This window comes from Myxine glutinosa, chromosome 8 (genome assembly GCF_964187855.1).
Source record: "Myxine glutinosa chromosome 8, kmMyxGlut1.1, whole genome shotgun sequence".
In the NCBI taxonomy this organism is placed as follows: domain Eukaryota; kingdom Metazoa; phylum Chordata; class Myxini; order Myxiniformes; family Myxinidae; genus Myxine; species Myxine glutinosa.
The window spans coordinates 14410684-14428666 of NC_136268.1; the positions used below are offsets into that span (position 1 = coordinate 14410684).

Here is a 17983-nt window from a genome sequence, read left to right on the forward strand (position 1 = left end):
TCCTGAATGTGGCATCTACAAGGTTTGTTTCTAACACCTCACCCTCAATGTGGCATCCACAAGCTTTGTTTCTAACACCTTAACCTCAATGTGGCATCCACAAGGTTTGTTTCTAACACCTCACCCTCAATGTGGCATCTACAAGGTTTGTTTCTAACAACTCACCCTCAATGTGGCACCCACAAGCTTTGTTTCTAACACCTCATCATCAATGTGGCATCCACAAGGTTTGTTTCTAACGCCACATCCTGAATGTGGCATCCACAAGCTTTGTTTCTAACACCTTAACCTCAATGTGGCATCTACATCTAACACCTCACCCTCAATGTGGCATCTACAAGGTTTGTTTCTTACACCTCACCCTCAATGTGGCATCTACAAGGTTTGTTTCTAACACCTCACCATCAATGTGGCATCTACAAGGTTTGTTTCTAACACCTCACCCTCAATGTGGCATCTACATCTAACACCTCACCCTCAATGTGTCATCTACAAACTTTGTTTGTAAAACCTCATCCTCAATGTGGCATCCACAAGCTTTGTTTATAACACCTCATCCTCAATGTGGAATCTTCAAGCTTTGCTTTTAACACCTCATCCTCAATGTGGCATGCACAAGCTTTGCTTTTAACACCTCATCCTCAATGTGGCATCTGCAAGCTTTGTTTCTAACACCTCATCCTCAATGTGGAATCTTCAAGCTTTGCTTTTAACACCTCATCCTCAATGCGGCATGCACAAGCTTTGTTTATAACACCTCATCCTCAATGTGGAATCTTCAAGCTTTGCTTTTAACACCTCACCCTCAATGTGGCATCTACATCTAACACCTCACCCTCAATGTGTCATCTACAAACTTTGTTTGTAAAACCTCATCCTCAATGTGGCATCCACAAGCTTTGTTTATAACACCTCATCCTCAATGTGGAATCTTCAAGCTTTGCTTTTAACACCTCATCCTCAATGTGGCATGCACAAGCTTTGCTTTTAACACCTCATCCTCAATGTGGCATCTGCAAGCTTTGTTTCTTACACCTCATCCTCAATGTGGCCTCCATAAACTTTGTTTCTAACACCTCATCCCCAATGTGGCATCTACAAGGTTTGTTTCTATCACCTCATCCTCAATGTGGCATCTACAAGGTTTGTTTCTAACACCTCATCCTCAATGGGGCATCTACAAGGTTTGTTTCTAACACCTCCTCCTCAATGTGGCATCTACAAGGTTTGTTTCTAACACCTCATCCTCAATGTGGCATCTACAAGGTTTGTTTCTAACACCTCACCCTCAATGTGGCATCTACAAGGTTTGTTTCTAACACCTCATCCTCAATGTTGCATCTACAAGGTTTGTTTCTAACACCTCATCCTCAATGTGGCATCTACAAGGTTTGTTTCTAACACCTCCTCCTGAATGTGGCATCTACAAGGTTTGTTTCTAACACCTCACCCTCAATGTGGCATCTTCAAGCTTTGTTTATAACAACTCATCCTCAATGTGGCATCCACAAGCCTTGTTTATAACACCTCCTCCTCAATGTGGAATCTTCAAGCTTTGTTTCTAACACCTCATCCCCTCAATGTGGCATCTGCAAGGTTTGTTTCTAACACCTTAACCTCAATGTGGCATCCACAAGGTTTGTTTCTAACACCTCACCCTCAATGTGGCATCTACAAGGTTTGTTTCTAACACCTCACCCTCAATGTGGCACCCACAAGCTTTGTTTCTAACACCTCATCATCAATGTGGCATCCACAAGGTTTGTTTCTAACGCCACATCCTGAATGTGGCATCCACAAGCTTTGTTTCTAACACCTTAACCTCAATGTGGCATCCACAAGCTTTGCTTTTAACACATCATCCTCAATGTGGCATCCGCAAGCTTTGCTTTTAACACCTCATCCTCAATGTGGCATCCGCAAGCTTTGCTTTTAACACCTCATCCTCAATGTGGCATCTACAAGGTTTGTTTCTAACACCTCATCCTCAATGTGGCATCTACAAGGTTTGTTTCTCACACATCAGCCTCAATGTGGCATCTTCAAGATTTGTTTCTTACACCTCATTCTCAATGTGGCCTCCATAAACTTTATTTCTAACACCTCATCCCCAATGTAGCATCTCCAAGGTTTGTTTCTCACACCTCACCCTCAAAGTGGCATCTACAAGGTTTGTTTCTAACACATCCTCAATGTGGCATCGACAAGGTTTGTTTATAAAACCTCATCTCGCGAGATCTCGCGAGATCTTGGAGACGGCGGCAGGGATTTTCGAAGCTCCACACGGTCTCCACGTTTTTCGAAGTTAAGTCTGTTCACAATTGTATTTTGTCGAAACTGTATTTATCTTTCGGTGTGTGAAGTTATTGTGTGCAACTTTGGTTGTTTCTCGGTGTTTATCTTTCATAAATTGATCGTCTGTTTGCCGTGTCGCGAGCAAGGCCTTGTACAGTGTGCACTGTACAACCTTGAGGCTTTGTTTTTCTCTCAGCGGTCCGTCGTTTGTGATCCAATAACTTTCGTTCTCTGTATTCCCAGTCTTTTCACCCATAGCCTACTTCCTTGTGTAAATCTCAACTCAAAAAAAAAAAAAAAAAAAAAAAAAAAAAAAAACATTTCCTTCTCTGTTCTCATTCGTTTATTCATTCTTATTCGTTCGTTCGTTCTTCGACCACGTGTTTCTCCCCCATTTCCCCAGATAGTTTTCACTCATTAACCTTCAATGTTTACACTTTCCCCTCAAGTTATGTATTCCGTCATATTTTATAACACCTTTTTCTTCTTCTTCTTTAAAAGGCTGCTTTCGACTTGCTCACCAAATCAATTCATCCCAAAAAAAATATCCATCTCCTATAGTGCCTTTTTTCTACATTCCCTAAACTCTCCTGCACTCCATCCTCCATCCAGCGTCCTTAAACGTATTTTTAACTCGAAGGTCACAAGAAACTCATTTTGCAATAAATGTTCGTTTCCCATAAATCGTACACTTTCAAAAATCCAATCTCACCCCTCCCCTCCAAATCTTCCCCATAACCCCTCCCCTCCAAATCTTCCCCATCACCCCTCCCCTCCAAATCTTCCCCATCACCCATCCCTTTCAAATCTCCCCCCTTGCCCCCTCCCTCCTAAACTACCCCCTCACCCCTCCCCGCCAAGACGCCCCCTCGCCCCTCCCCTCCTAGACTCCTGCCTCACCCCTCCCCTCCAAATCTCCCCCATATCCCATCCCTTTCAAATCCCTCCCCTTGTCCCTTCCCTCCCAAACTCCCCCCTCACCCCTCCCCTTCAAATCTCCCCACCCTCATTGCTTCTCAATTTCCCCCCGCTCACTCCCCCTCCTCAAAGCGTCCTCCCCGCTTCTTCCCCCTTCAAACTCTCACCTCCATCTCCCCCAACCTTCTGTCTCGCTCTTCCCCCTCCTCAAATAACACCTCATTGTGGCTCACCCAATCACCATCAAACCTTTTGTCCGCCCCATCCTTCCCTTTCTCCGAGCTATTCTGAAATCTCTGACACACCTTCAACAGCTCTCCCTACCTCTTCCACCTCTTCCACATCTTACCCTACCCCTCCTCCCCCCTGTTCTGTATCTGATGCTCCCCCTTCCTCTTCATTAACGGTATGGACCTCAAACATCCGGGGCCTTCGTTCAAACTTAACTGATCTCTCCATACAGGTTGCTTCTGTCAAACCAGACGTGATCTGCTTAACAGAAACTTTCCTCCTTTATGATGTCTCTGATTCCATAGTATCTCTCCCGGGCTACTCCCTCCTCCGGTATGATAGACCTGAGCCTCGTCCTGGAGGCGGGGTTGCTATCTTTATCAAAAACTCTCTTCCTCACTCGCCCTGCACTGCACTCTCTCCACCTCACCCCCAGGAATACCTCTGGCTACGGCTTCCCCTTCGCTCCCACCTCTTGTTCATATGTGTGCTGTACCGTCCACCAAACAGTGATGACTCCATCTACATCTCGCTGTCTGATGATATGGACCAACTTCTATCTACTCATCCCAACTCTCTCTTCCTCATATGTGGTGATTTCAACTGTCATCATGCCAGTTGGCTGGGTGTGGGTACCTCTCTCACCAGCCATGGCTCCTCAGCAAAGGACTTCTGCGACTCACTGGGACTGACACAATCTGTCAATTTCCCGACCCGGATCTCAGTCAACGGAACATCTTCTCTTCTGGACTTGGTTATGACTAACTTCCCTGAAAATGTCTGCTGCTCTTCTTCTGCTCCGATCGGATCATCTGATCATGTCCTTGTTAAAGTGGACATCTCTCTGACCATCCTCAGGGAGCCTGCTCAGCGTCGACGAGTCTGGCATTTCACTCAGGCCAACTGGCACGGTCTTCAAGCAGCCATCAATCATCTGGACTGGTCTCCCATCTCTACCACCTCTGACATCAACTCATCCTGGGAATTCTTCCAAAGTAAATTGCTCTCTCTCATGCACAGATTTATCCCATCTCGTCTTCAGTTGTCATACCCTTCCTCCCGTCCATGGTACACGGAATCTTGTGGTGAGGCTGTTGCCCAGAAACAACTTGCCTTCGTCTCCTGGAAAGCAAATCCAACGGAAGGAAATCTCTTTTCCTTTCACAAAGCCCGAAACAAGTGTGTGTCCACCCTCAGGAGAGCCAGGAAACAATATCTCTCCGTTCTCAAGACCGAACTCTCTTATCTGTCTCCCTCTTCCAAATCCTGGTGGCGTCTGGTCAAATCCGTTTCTGGTGTTTGTTCCCCCTCCATCCCCTCCCTTACCTCAAACGGCTACACAGCTGACTCCGCACGTGAAAAAGCTGAATGCCTCAACTCTGTGTTTGCCTCTAAATCTTGTGTCCCAAACCCATCCCTCTCTGTACCCACCATACCCAGTCGTACCCTGCTGCTCCTGGACTCCGTGTCCTTTCCTCCTGACAAGGTGGAAAAGTTTCTGTCAACCCTCGACTCTGATTCTGCAACTGGACACTACGGCATCAGCCCACGGGTCCTAAAATCCTGCTCTGCTGCTCTATCTCACCCTCTCTCTGTTCTCTTCACCCTCTCTTTTGCTCAAGGTCAACTGCCATCTGCTTGGAAATCAGCCAACATCACCGCTTTGCACAAAAAAGGTGCAAAAACAGATCCTAGCAACTACAGACCAATCAGCCTTCTCCCAATTATCAGCAAAGTCATGGAATCCATCATTGCTTCTGATATGAAATCTTTCCTCTTCTCCAATGGCTTGATCTCTGATCATCAATTTGGTTTCAGACCAGGTCACTCTACTCTGGACATGCTGCTTCTGCTGTCTCAACAATGGATGGAGGTCCTCAATGCCAAACAGGAAATTAGAGCTGTCTCCCTCGACATATCACGTGCCTTCGACACGGTCTGGCACCCCGCTCTGCTCACCAAACTCTCCTCCTTTGGTATCCATGGAAATCTCCACGCATGGCTGGCGGACTTCCTCTCTAATCGTCGTCAACGTGTGGCCCTGAATGGGTTTCTCTCATCTCCTCTTCCTGTTCAGGCTGGAGTTCCCCAAGGCAGTGTTCTGGGCCCCGTGCTTTTTCTGGTCTTCATCAATGATCTCTCTGACTCTCTCGAAAATCCTCTCTATCTCTTTGCTGATGACTCCACTCTCTGCTGCTCCATTCCTCTTCCCTCAGATCGGCAGTCTGCTGCCTCCTCACTCTCTGAAGACTTGGACAAAATCACAGACTGGTCAAACAAGTGGAACATGTCTTTCAATCCTGACAAATCTCACACTCTTACTATGTCTCTCCGAAAAGATCGACTGGACAACCCTCCCATCTACTTTCTCAACAATCCTCTCCAAGAAGTTCTGTCGCTCAAGATTTTGGGTCTCACTATCTGCCATGATCTTTCTTGGGAAAACCACATTTCCAAGCTGGCCTCCAAAGCCAGTCGCCGACTGGGCATCCTCCGTCGTGCGAAGTCCTTCCTCGGCACACCTGAGCTCCTCACCACATACAAGGCTTTCATCCGCAGCTCAATGGAATACTGTTCTCCCCTATGGGCCGGTGCTCCTGCCTCACACCTAGCTCGGCTTCACGCTGTTGAAACCAAAGCTTTCAGAATTATTGGAATCTCCCGCGATGAAGCTATCTCTGAGGGCCTTTCACTCACTCACCGCAGGCAGGTAGGTGGTCTTTCTGTCTTCTACCGACTCCTCTCCGGCCTTGCACCCCCAGCTCTCTCTGTGCTCTGTCCCCCAAATATTCCTACAGGTCGCACAAGATCTGCCAGCAACCCTCTGATGGTTAAACTGCCGAAATCTCGGCTCTCCGCTCACCTTCACTCTTTCATTCCTCTTTTCTCCCGCCTCTGGAACAAACTCCCTCACTCCCTTCAATCCCACTCCTCCCTCCAGGTCTTTAAAACAGCTGTTCACCACCATCTCTTATCTTCCCCCATCCAAAACCTTGATCTTTTCTACCCCCGCTAATTCACCCCAGATCCACCTTGTTTGAAATTCCAACATCTTTCCTGGAAGTCCTGGCAGTGTCCATATGTTTTATACCTCTCCCACTGCCCCCTTCCCACGCCCCCCCCCCCCCCCCAAAGCCCTCACCCTCTCTCAGATCTCTCGATGTCTCCATGTCTCTCGGTCCCTGCTCTCAAATGTTGTGTTTGTGTCCTTCCCCCTCTCTCCCCATCTTGTCTACCGCTCCCTATGTTATATGTTTTATGTGTCGGTTTGTCTTTCTGTGTGATTAATGTTCGCTCTTTCACGAGCCTCGATATTGTATACAAAAAAAAAAAAAAAAAAAAAAAAATCCCATAATTTGTTTTTTTTTGTTAGTTACTACGGACTATATTTTAAAAAGTAAAGGCGGTACAGTGTACTGTCAATACAGTGCCTTCAGAAAGTATTCACACCCCTTGACTTTTTCACATTTTGTTAAAGACTGAATTTTAAATTAATGAAATTGAGATTTTTTTTGTCACTGATCTACACATAATACCCTATAATGTGAAAGTGGATATTTGTTTTAACAAAATAATTAAAAATGAAAATCTGAAATGTCTTGAGTCAATAGGTATTCAACCCCTTTGCTATGACACTCCAAATTGAACTCAGGTGCATCCAATTTCCTTTGATCATCCTTGAGATGTCTCTACAACTTGACTGGAGTCCACCTGTGGCCAATTCAATTGATTAGACATAATTTAGAAAGAAAGACACCTTTCTAAAGGGTGACCCAAAAAAACCTCCCACATTTCGAAAGGCTGTAGCACTGGCAGTAGTGAGGCGGGCGGGGCGGGGCTAGGGTCTGTTGGTAGCCCAACCCCAACCGTCCTCAGTCGCCAACATGGCGTGGTCGGGAGCACACCGTGCGTTCGCTGTCGAAGCGTTCTTCACAAACAACCGTTCCGTGATCGCCGTGCAGAGGGCCTTTCGAAGACGTTTCAGTATTACACGGAACCAAAACGTTCCAGATCGGAAAACCATCTTGCAGTGGGTTGAGAATTTCAGGGCAACAGGCTCAGCTTTAAAAAGAAAATCACCTGGTCGACCTAGGAGCGCTCGTACGCCTGAGAATATTGAAGCATTGAGGCGATCTGCTGTGCAGTCTCCGAGACGTTCTGTGCGGAAGCATGCTTTAGCTGAAGGGATATCCCGGGAAACTGCAAGAAGAATCTTACACAAAGACCTCCACTTCCATCCATACAGTGAAGCATGGTGGTGGCAGCATCGTGCTATGGGGATGCTTTTTAGCAGCAGGGACTGGAAGACTTGTAAGGATAGAGGTACCAATTAATGGAGCAAATGCAGGCAAATCCTTGAGGAGAACCTGCTTCAGAGTGCAAAAGATGGTAGACTGCGGTGAAGATTTACGTTTCAACAGGTCAATGACCCAAAGCATCCAGCCAAAGAAACACTGGATTGGATTCAGAACAAGAACGTGAAGGTCCTTGAGTGGACCAGCCAAAGCCCAGACTTGAATCCCGTTGAGAATATGTGGAAAGATTTAAAGATTTCTGTTCACAGACACTCCCTGTCCAACTTGACAGAGCTTGAGCAAATCTGCAAGGAAGAATGGGAGATCTTTGGGAAATGATGGGAAAGGAGAATGAGAAATGCAATGATCTATCCTGGGAAAATCACATTTCCAACCTGGCCTCCAAAGCCAGTCACCGACTGGGCATCCTCCATCGTGCAAAGTCTTTTTCTGGGCACTTCTGAGCTCCTCACCACATACAAGGCTTTCATCCGCAGCTCAATGGAATATTGCTCTCCACTCTGGGCTGGTGCTCCTGCCTCACAACAAGCTCGGCTTCACACGGTTGAAACCAAATCATTCAGAATCATTGGAATCTCCCGCGATTAAGCTGATTCTGAGGGCGTTTGTCTCTCTCACCGCAGGCAGGTTGGTGGTCTTTCTGTCTTCTTCCGACTCCTCTCCAGCCTAGCTCCCCCTTTTCTGTATGTGCTGTGCCCCCCAAATATTCCTGCAGGACGCACAAGATCTGCCAGCAACCCTCTTCTGGTGAAACTGCCAAAATCAAGACTCTCTGCTCACCTTCACTTTCATTCCTCTTTTCTCCCACCCCTGGAACAAACTCCCACAATCTCTTCAATCCCACTCCTCCCTCCAGGTCTTTAAAACAGCTGTTCACCACGATCTCTTATCTTCCCCCATCCAAAACCTTGATCTTTTCTACCCCCATTAAAACACCCAAAATCCACCTCTTTCAATCTCCAACTTCTGTCCTGAAATTCCTCGTAATAATAATAATAATAATTCATTTATTTTGTATAGCGCTTTTCCAGAAGCCCAAAGGCGCTTTGACAGAGTGGAAAACATAATGCATAACAATACATGAAAACAACAATTGCAAAAAGACAAGAATCAAGAAAACAAACAGCAGCGATATACGGCATATATATAAGACAAGAATCAAAAAGACAAGACAAGAATCAATAGGGAAATATTTAAAGCAAAAGGAGGGAGAAGGAGAAGAGATAGTCAGGGGTTAAATGCTGTGGGTTGAATGTTGAATGCAGCGTTGAACAGGTGGGTCTTTAGTGATGTTTTGAATGTGGTACTACGAATACTCGTAGTGTTCCTTTGCTTTATACTGTGTACCCCTTTCTCGCTCCCCCCCCCCCTCACACCCCCCACACTCCCTGCCGGCCCTCTTGCTTCCACATATCTACCGACGTCCTTGTTCTCTACTGATATTGTGCTTGTGTGCTTTCCTCTCTCCCCCCCCCCCCCCCCACCCCTCTTGTCTCCCGCTCCTTTTATTTATTGTACTCGGGCATGCCCGTACTATATATATATATCTAAAATTATATCCCCCCCCCCCCCCCTCTATTTACATGAAATGGTTTGGTCCATTCGCAAAGCCAAAGCGAACGGCTTGCGAGTACGGTGACAATCCCCCCCCCTCTATTTACATGAAATGGTTTGGTCCAAAGCGAACGGCTTGCGAGTACGGTGACAATCCCCCCCCCCTCTATTTACATGAAATGGTTTGGTCCAAAGTGAACGGCTTGCGAGTACGGTGACAATCCCCCCCCCCCCCCCCTCTATTTACATGAAATGGTTTGGTCCAAAGCGAACGGCTTGCGGAGTTTGGTAAAGAAATCGCCATAGCGTGCACAAACGCGCAGGAAAGCGAAAGAATCGCAAATTAGTTTTAATTAGTTTTAAAACATAGTTGAACGCCAACATAGTTTGCCAACGTGAAATAAATGAATACGCTCTCAAATGTGCCGTCCGAGGCAGAGTCTGTTCGGCACGTTCGGCACACGTGATAGCTCGCTGCTCTCTGATTGGTTGAATCGTTTTTTGGACATAGCTCGGTAACTACTTGTCCGATTAATATGAAACCTTGAAAAGGCACATTCTCGGGTCCCCAGCAATATACCTGGCAAGTTTAAAGTATATCGGACCCGTGGTTGTCGAGAAACAGCGGTCACAGACAAACAAACATACACACAGAGATTACTGGAATTATAGATAGATGTTATGAGTCCGTGCATGTTTTCATGCGTAATGTGTTGGCTCTTACACTCTGTATACAAAAAAGAAAACCAAGTCTCGAAGAGATGATGTACCATTGACTGAATCCGGACCGGTAAATTGACAGATTGTGTCAGTCCCAATGAGTCACATCAGTCCTTTGCTGAGATGCCATGGCTGGTGAGAGAGGTACCCACACCCAGCCAGCTGGCATGATGACGGTTTAAGTCACATTTGAGGAAGAGAAGGTTGGGATGAGTGGATATAAGTTGGTCCATGTTATCGGACAGCGAGATGTAAATGGAGTCATCACTGTTTGGTGGACGGTACAGAACACATATGAACAAAAGGTGGGAGCGGAGGGGAAGCCGTAGCCAGAGGTATTCCTGGGGATTTGGTGGAGATAGGGCAGTGCAAGGAGAGTGAGGAAGAGAGTTTTTGATAAAGATAGCAACTCCATCACCAGGACGAGGCTCAGGTCTATCATACTGTAAATTAGATGTAAATTAGGGGATACTTATGCAGGAATACTTAGGTAAATTGGATAATTATGTATTTCATTTTCAATAAATTTGTAAAAAATTCTAAAAACATGTTTTCACTTTGTCATTATGGGATATTTTGTGTAGATCGGTGCCAACATTTTTAAATTTAATCCATTTTAAATGCAGACTGTAACAACAAAATGGAAAAAGTCAAGGGGTGTGAATACTTTCTGAAGTATATATGAGCTATAAAACTATATGTAACTGTATAGGAGTTCCATAAGATGTCAGTATGATTTACATATGTGGTTCATTAACTGGAAAGATGACCTACCAGAATCATCCCAGTGCATAACACACATTTCTTGTATGTACGAAGGCTCCAATATAACAGGGTAGAGCTTGTTTTTAAACTTTATTTCCACACCTGCACACGACCAGGAAAGATACATTGAGAGCAAATTACTGTTTGCACAAATCCAAGGATGCACTCATGTTAACATGACACACTTCATCGACAAATAATTCCTATACATTCGTAATTATCAGGCTGGGGTGTAGTCATAATCTTGGTTTAACATGATGATGGTGTGAGTCGTCGCTTTCGCCAAATCTCTTTCCTTCGTTGGGGTGCGCACTAAGCATTGTGCATTGTGCGATGGTTGTATAATCCAATGCAGGAGTGGAGGAAAACACTGCTATATAATAAGGAAGCTCGGACAAAGCCTTGCTTTGTATCATACAGGAAATGGCTCAAGTGCACCAACTATCCCTCATACGACCAACCATGCCATCGTGGAAGGATCTGATGATGTTGATCAACTAAGTGGGAAATCTGACTGAGTGAAGAAGCTACCACAGGTCCATAAGATGCTCTCATATATCGCATTTAGCTGTCAAATATAGGAAACGACTCTCAAATATCATAAATATCGGATTCCAGCTCTCAAATATCGTAAACAGCTCTTAAATATCGTAAACAGCTCTTAAATATCGTAAACAGCTCTTAAATATCGTAAACAGATCTCAAATATCGTAAATATCATAAACAGCTCTCAAATATCGTAAACAGCTCTCAGATATCGTAAATTTCGTAAACAGCTCTCAAATATCGTAAACAGCTCAGCTCCCAAATATTGTAAACAGCCCTCAAATATCGAAAACAGCTCTCAAATATCGTAAACAGCTCTCAAATATCGTAAATATCGGATTCCAGCTCTCAAATATCGTAAACAGCTCTCGAATATTGTAAATATCGTAAACAGCTCTCATATATCGTAAATAGCTCTCAAATATCGTAAACAGCTCTCAAATATCATAAATGTCGGATCCCAGCTCTCAAATATCGTAAACAGCTCTCAAATATCATAAACATCTCTCAAATATCGTCAATATCGTAAACAGCTCTCAAATATCGTAAATATCGGATTCCAGCTCTCAAATATCGTAAACAGCTCTCAAATATCATAAACAGCTCTCAAATATCGTAAACAGGTCTCAAATATCTACCAAGTGCCATTCTCGTACTGTTTGCCATTACTCCCTCCACCTTCCTCCTCACATTCGCACCCACCCGAATCCTCCTCCACACCTCTGCCTCTGCCTTACCATCCCTGGTCACTGTCCCCACCCCCCCCCCCCCCCCCGATACTCAAATCTATTTCCTTTTCTGATCTCCCTCCACTCTAACTTGATATTCATTTCTTTTCTCTCCTGCCTGACCCACATCACCTCCTTCTTCTCCATGCTCGTTTTCAGCCTATGTTTCTCAAATGCTTCTTGTACTCCCCCATTACTTCCTGCATCTCCCACCCACTCTCCACCACAACAGCCATATTGTCCACATATAACATCCTCCCCACACTACCCCTCATGTTCACCTACCTGCTTGCAAGCTCCATCACCATGATAAATATGAGTGGACAGAGAACACTCCCCTGCCGCAAAAACCGATGTTCACAATCTGAGGACAAAGCAAAACTCTTCCTTTCGTTCCCTTGTACATTCTTTCCACCAACTTAGCATCTGCTTCCGGCACTCCCATTCAACTCAGTGTCACCATTATTTTCTCTCTCGGGACAGTGTTACTGTTGTAGGCCTTCTCCAAGTAAACAAATCCCAATGCCATTTCACCTTGCAACTCCAACCTCTTATCCACCAGCTGTCTCAGCAGAATTATCCCAACCGTCATTTTATTACCCTTTCTGAACTCTTGCTGCTCTTCACCAATCTCCTTTTCCACACTCTTCCTTATCCTCCCATCCAGAACCCTCTCCAGCACCTACATCACATGATTAAGGAGTTTAATGCCCCTGTACTTTCCCGGATTTTGAACATCACCTTCTTCTTCTTCTTCTTCCATATCGGCATAAGTAAACTTGTCCACCACTCCTCCAGAATTAAACCGTCTCTCATACATACATTCAACAGCCTCTTCGTCCAACTGACTCCAACCTCTCCCGCTGTAATTATCATATATGTGCTGTACATCTCATCAATGCCTGGCACTCTTCCCTTCTTCATCCTCTTCAAAGCCACCCACACTCCCTCTTCCATGACCTCCACCAACTCCACTTTCCCATCCACATAACACGGTAGCTCCAGCTCTCCGTTGCTTCCTTCCCGCTTCAACAGCTCTTTGAAATGTCCTTCCCACACCTTCAATTTCTGCACTCCTCTCTGTAACTTGCCACCCACCATCCTTAATCACCGCCGCCATCTTCCGCCTATTCTGATTCCACACCAAATGGAGCCCGAACAGCCGATTCACTCCACGGTACCATGGGCAAAGGAAGTCCACGAGCACAAGGACCAAATGTAGCACCAGAATCACACAGGAATATGGTTAATTTTAGTTTTGTATTTTCTTTTTAGCCGCGTCGCAAGACGCTGGTCATAGAGTGCCCTCTGCTGTTGTTGTTGTTGTTCTTCTTCTTCTTGTTCTTGCAGAGAAGACAAAACCTCAAAGCTCCACCCATTCTGGGAACCATAGCTCCACCCATTGTGGGAGAGGCTTCATATAAACAAATATCCACCATTTTATTAACTCGCATAGCTTTGAGGCCTGTTTTGTAGGCCCGTGGTGTCTTCCTCTCTCACACAGTTTTATTTCAAATCAAATTCGATATATCATTTCATTTTTCACAGTCGCTAACATAGTTTTAGACTCGGTTGAAAAAAAAACGGGAAGAAAATCCGATGAAAGTTGCCCTTTATAGAACGAAATGAATTCTCAAAGGCCTGTAACTTCAAGTCCATTGAGATTTTTTTTTTTTAAATCGCGGCATGGTCAGTCATACACCGCCCGAAATAAGAGACGGGAAAATGCCGAGATATATATATTTTGTTTAAATCGCGGCATGGTCAGTCATACACTGCCCGAAATAAGAGACGGGAAAATGCCGAGATATATTAAAAATTCGTCCATTTGATGACAATCGTCACGATGAAATATTTAATTTATACGTCGTCACAATAATGTGGAGAGAGGAGCATAGCTTCGTTCACGTGTCGCCACATACGGGAAATTGCCGAGATATATATTTTTTAAATCGCAGCATGGTCAGTCATACACCGCCTGAAATAACAGACGGGAAAATGCCGAGATATATTAAAAATTCGTCCATTTGATGACAATCGTCACGATGAAATATTTAATTTATACGTCGTCACAATAATGTGGAGAGAGGAGCATAGCTTCGTTCACGTGTCGCCACACACGGGAAATTGCCGAGATTTTTTTTTTAAATCGCGGCATGGTCAGTCATACACCGCCTGAAATAACAGACGGGAAAATGCCGAGATATATTAAAAATTCGTCCATTTGATGACAATCGTCACGATGAAATATTTAATTTATACGTCGTCACAATAATGTGGAGAGAGGAGCATAGCTTCGTTCACGTGTCGCCACACACGGGAAATTGCCGAGATATTTTTTTTTAAATCGCGGCATGGTCAGTCATACACCGCCTGAAATAACAGACGGGAAAATGCCGAGATATATTAAAAATTCGTCGCCACACATGGGAAATTGCCGAGATATATTTTCACTTTGCACAAAAATAACATCAAGTAATCGAATCAATAGGAATGTCCTGTGCCTATAACATCGACGTTATAGGCACAGCTGCATCTAGGCATTGTGTAACATCGACGCGGCTTTTGTTTTAATTAAAACTTTTTGTACTTGTTAACTTTAGAACTTGGCATACAACCGTAGTTTTATTTCCCATTCAAGAGGTTTATAAATATCGAAATATTTAACCCAGAGTGCCCCTTTCTCATAATCGAATGATGTTATTCAAACAATCAACAAATTTATGGAGATGAAAGTTTAGTTGTAATTTATTTTGTAATTTCATTCCTATCTATACAGAATGAGTAGGGGGAAATGGGGGTTCGAAAACACACCCAATTTTACATTGAAGTGAATGGGGAAAATGCCTTGGAACTTATGGACCACCCACCCAAAAACCAACAAACATCCGTCTATTTCTCCCTTCCCTATCTAAACCATTAACAAAGATTAAATCCTCAATAGACCCCCAAGCCCTTTGTTGATTCTAAAATACACCCAATTTTACATTGAAGTGAATAGGAAGAAGTGAAAAACTATTTCTAAAACACCCCCTTAACCCTTAAAAATTCCTCCTATTTTTCCCTCTTCCCCGAACATACCTACGATTATTTATTCACAAGCCACGCCCACTTTTTCCATTGTTCCATTGATCAAACCCTAAAAAAATCCGTCTATTTCTTCCCCTTTCAAATAAACCTATTATGAAATATTAAATCCTCAATAGACCAACTATTGCAAACCACACCCACTTTTTGATTAGCCACGCCCACTATTTCCATACCCCTAAAAATCCTCCTATTTCTCCCACTTCTTCCAAGCCCTTTGTTGATTCTAAAACACTCATACCACTCCATTTTCTCTCATATTTTATTTGGACTCATATACAGAGCCAATTCATGTTTGACTATGTTTTATTTCAGAGAATAACTTGATTTTCATATTGAACTCATCAGTCATCACCATCGAGAATATTGATAAATAATATGTTTGAACACAAGTTCTTGGTTTAAATATCTTTGTTGGGCAGAGATGAAATGGTAAACCTCTCTTATTGCTCTTGTCTGAGCACCTCCTGAGCCACATATCATTTTGTTTGTCGTAAATTATTTTTCCATTTAACTTTTGATAAACATCAAAGTTTTCTCTCCATTCAAGGATGTTTATTTTCTTTACATCCTCTAAATTATTTGTATTTACATTTATCTGCTTATTTGTTTTATCTACTTTTGTTTTAGTTATTTCTTCATTAAGATTTATTTGATATTTCTCACATTCGTGATGTTTTCCATTTTTATACCAAGGCTGTGATTTTCTCCAATCTTTGGTTTGGTTATTGCTTGGTTCTATCATTTATATACCAGTAAAAAAGGCGGCGGTTGCCCGTTACCAACCCCCCCCCCCCCCCCCCCCCAATCTTCGTTTTTTATTAATTCTTATGTATTTCTTAACACTTTACCTCCTCTGTATATAATTGATGTTTATAACTTCTTATTGTATTCATTTTTCTTTACTCTTCTTTTTTAAAGGTTAAACAGTTGTAATAATGTTCAAAGTTTATTGTTTCTTTGATTACATTTTTCTTTACTCCCTTTAACTTTTCATCACTCTTTAATATTGTTGCGCGAATCCCTCGGTTAATACCGTAGGATCGCGGATGGCCCAAACGGACTTAAATAGAGGCGACAATCAATGTGGATTCGACTATAAAAGCATGAGAGGAAGAAGGAAGAGGAAGAAGTGGCAAGCTCGTACCTGTAGCGATCCGACGGCAGCTCCGAGCCTGGAGGAAATGAACTCAAACGAACACAGGATTTTGAATAGAAAATAAAATAATACAAGTGTTTATTTATAATTATTAGTGGGACAGGAAAACGCAGTGATAAAACTAAATGCTATGTTGGGACATCCCCACTCACTGATTTCAAATACAAGACAAAGGGAGAATGAACAAAATAAATGTCCCGCCGTGTACTTGTGGATGCGAGCTTATCTGTCTGTAGTCTGCAGTCGTCAAGGAATCGTCCGCCTTGCTCACGCCCGTGGCGTCGGTCACACGCGAGGTCCCGTCTGCTCATAGCACCGAGCCTCACTCCCAGCACCAAAAGCACCACGAAGGACCAAAAGCACCATGAGCACCACGAAGGACCAAAAGCACCACGAAGATTCAGGGAAAACGCCAACGACCACCAGGTAAGAACGCAGGGAACAAGCACCAGCGAAGCCGATCGCTGAACATGCGAAGCACAAGCACAGAACCCAGCTCAAAGAGCCTGAACGAACCCTCTCAAAATGCCCGCGAACCACCCGTTTTGTCTCCCGTGGTCTGACGTCAATTCTGGCGCGTTAACAATCCATTCTGCCCTGCTTTCTGATCTTTCTCGCCTTCTGAAGTCACTGGCGCTCTTCCTCCACCTAGCAACCTGTTTCTAAATGGTCGTTTGGCGCCCTCCGCCCTGATTGGCCGTAGGTTCGTGCCTTCCGCACCAACCAATCACATGTTCTCTGGGTGTTGTTCCAGCCTGCCTTCCACGATGCACGTTACTAGGTCAGCTGGTGATGTGGCTGGCTGCAGCCCCATGCGGCAGTGCCCCGATCTGGCTTCCTGCCTGTAATCTTCCAAAGTCATTGTGTAAGAGAGGGGAATTATTTACTATGGTGCACTAATGGGCCTACGTCGGGTCTATGTGAGTGTGTTGCCATAAGGGACACTAGTTTGGCGACAGAGGGGATGACAAACGAGGGGATTTTACCCATAATCCCTGTACTAATTAGCATGCCTTGCCCCCTCGTGGTGGGGACACAGATACAACTTATACCGACATCCGGGCTAAACATAGAACTTATTACAGGTAGATTCCCTATCACGACAGTCGAATACCTACCTATGCAGATCTACCTGGCTCTAGATATTCCTCTATCCCCCGACATTACACCTTGGTGTGTGGGTCTCCACACACCAGGCTCCGTGACCTCCTGCTTCAGCGCTGCTACACAGGTCGACGTGAGTCTCCCTTACCCCAAGGCGCCCAAACAGTCCCTCCACCCACGAGCTCCAATTTCCAGATACCACCGGCTGCCAGGGGTAATTGCCGCAGAGGGGGAGCATTGCTCCTCAGAGCTTGATCTGTACCTGCGGACGCACACACACGTTCCCCACCCACAAAATCCCCAAAACACATTTCCTCCCCCGCTGCCATTCAATTCTCCAACACATATTGCAAGAGCAGATGTTACAAAAAGTTGCCATGGCCTGCCTCATGTGAAATACCCAATTCACATTTACCCAATATATTTCTAAAACACAATCATCACCACTCACTCTCAGTTTCCATTCTCCACGACCACATAAAAACACATCACCACAACACAAAAACAGACACCACCCACAAGACTCTGTGGCACACATTCCATCCCCCTCACCGGCCATG

The 17983-nt window shown here is 44.5% G+C and overlaps 1 protein-coding gene across 1 annotated transcript in view; it reads right to left on the reverse strand.

Moving 5' to 3' along the window:
* Positions 1 to 17983, reverse strand: part of LOC137432196 (xanthine dehydrogenase/oxidase) — a 296924-nt gene that overhangs the window by 223892 nt on the left and 55049 nt on the right. Inside the window, exon 8 of the mRNA XM_078782822.1 lies at positions 10809 to 10901. Coding sequence (XP_078638948.1) covers positions 10809 to 10901 — 93 coding nt within the window. The remainder of the gene's footprint in view (positions 1 to 10808; positions 10902 to 17983) is intronic.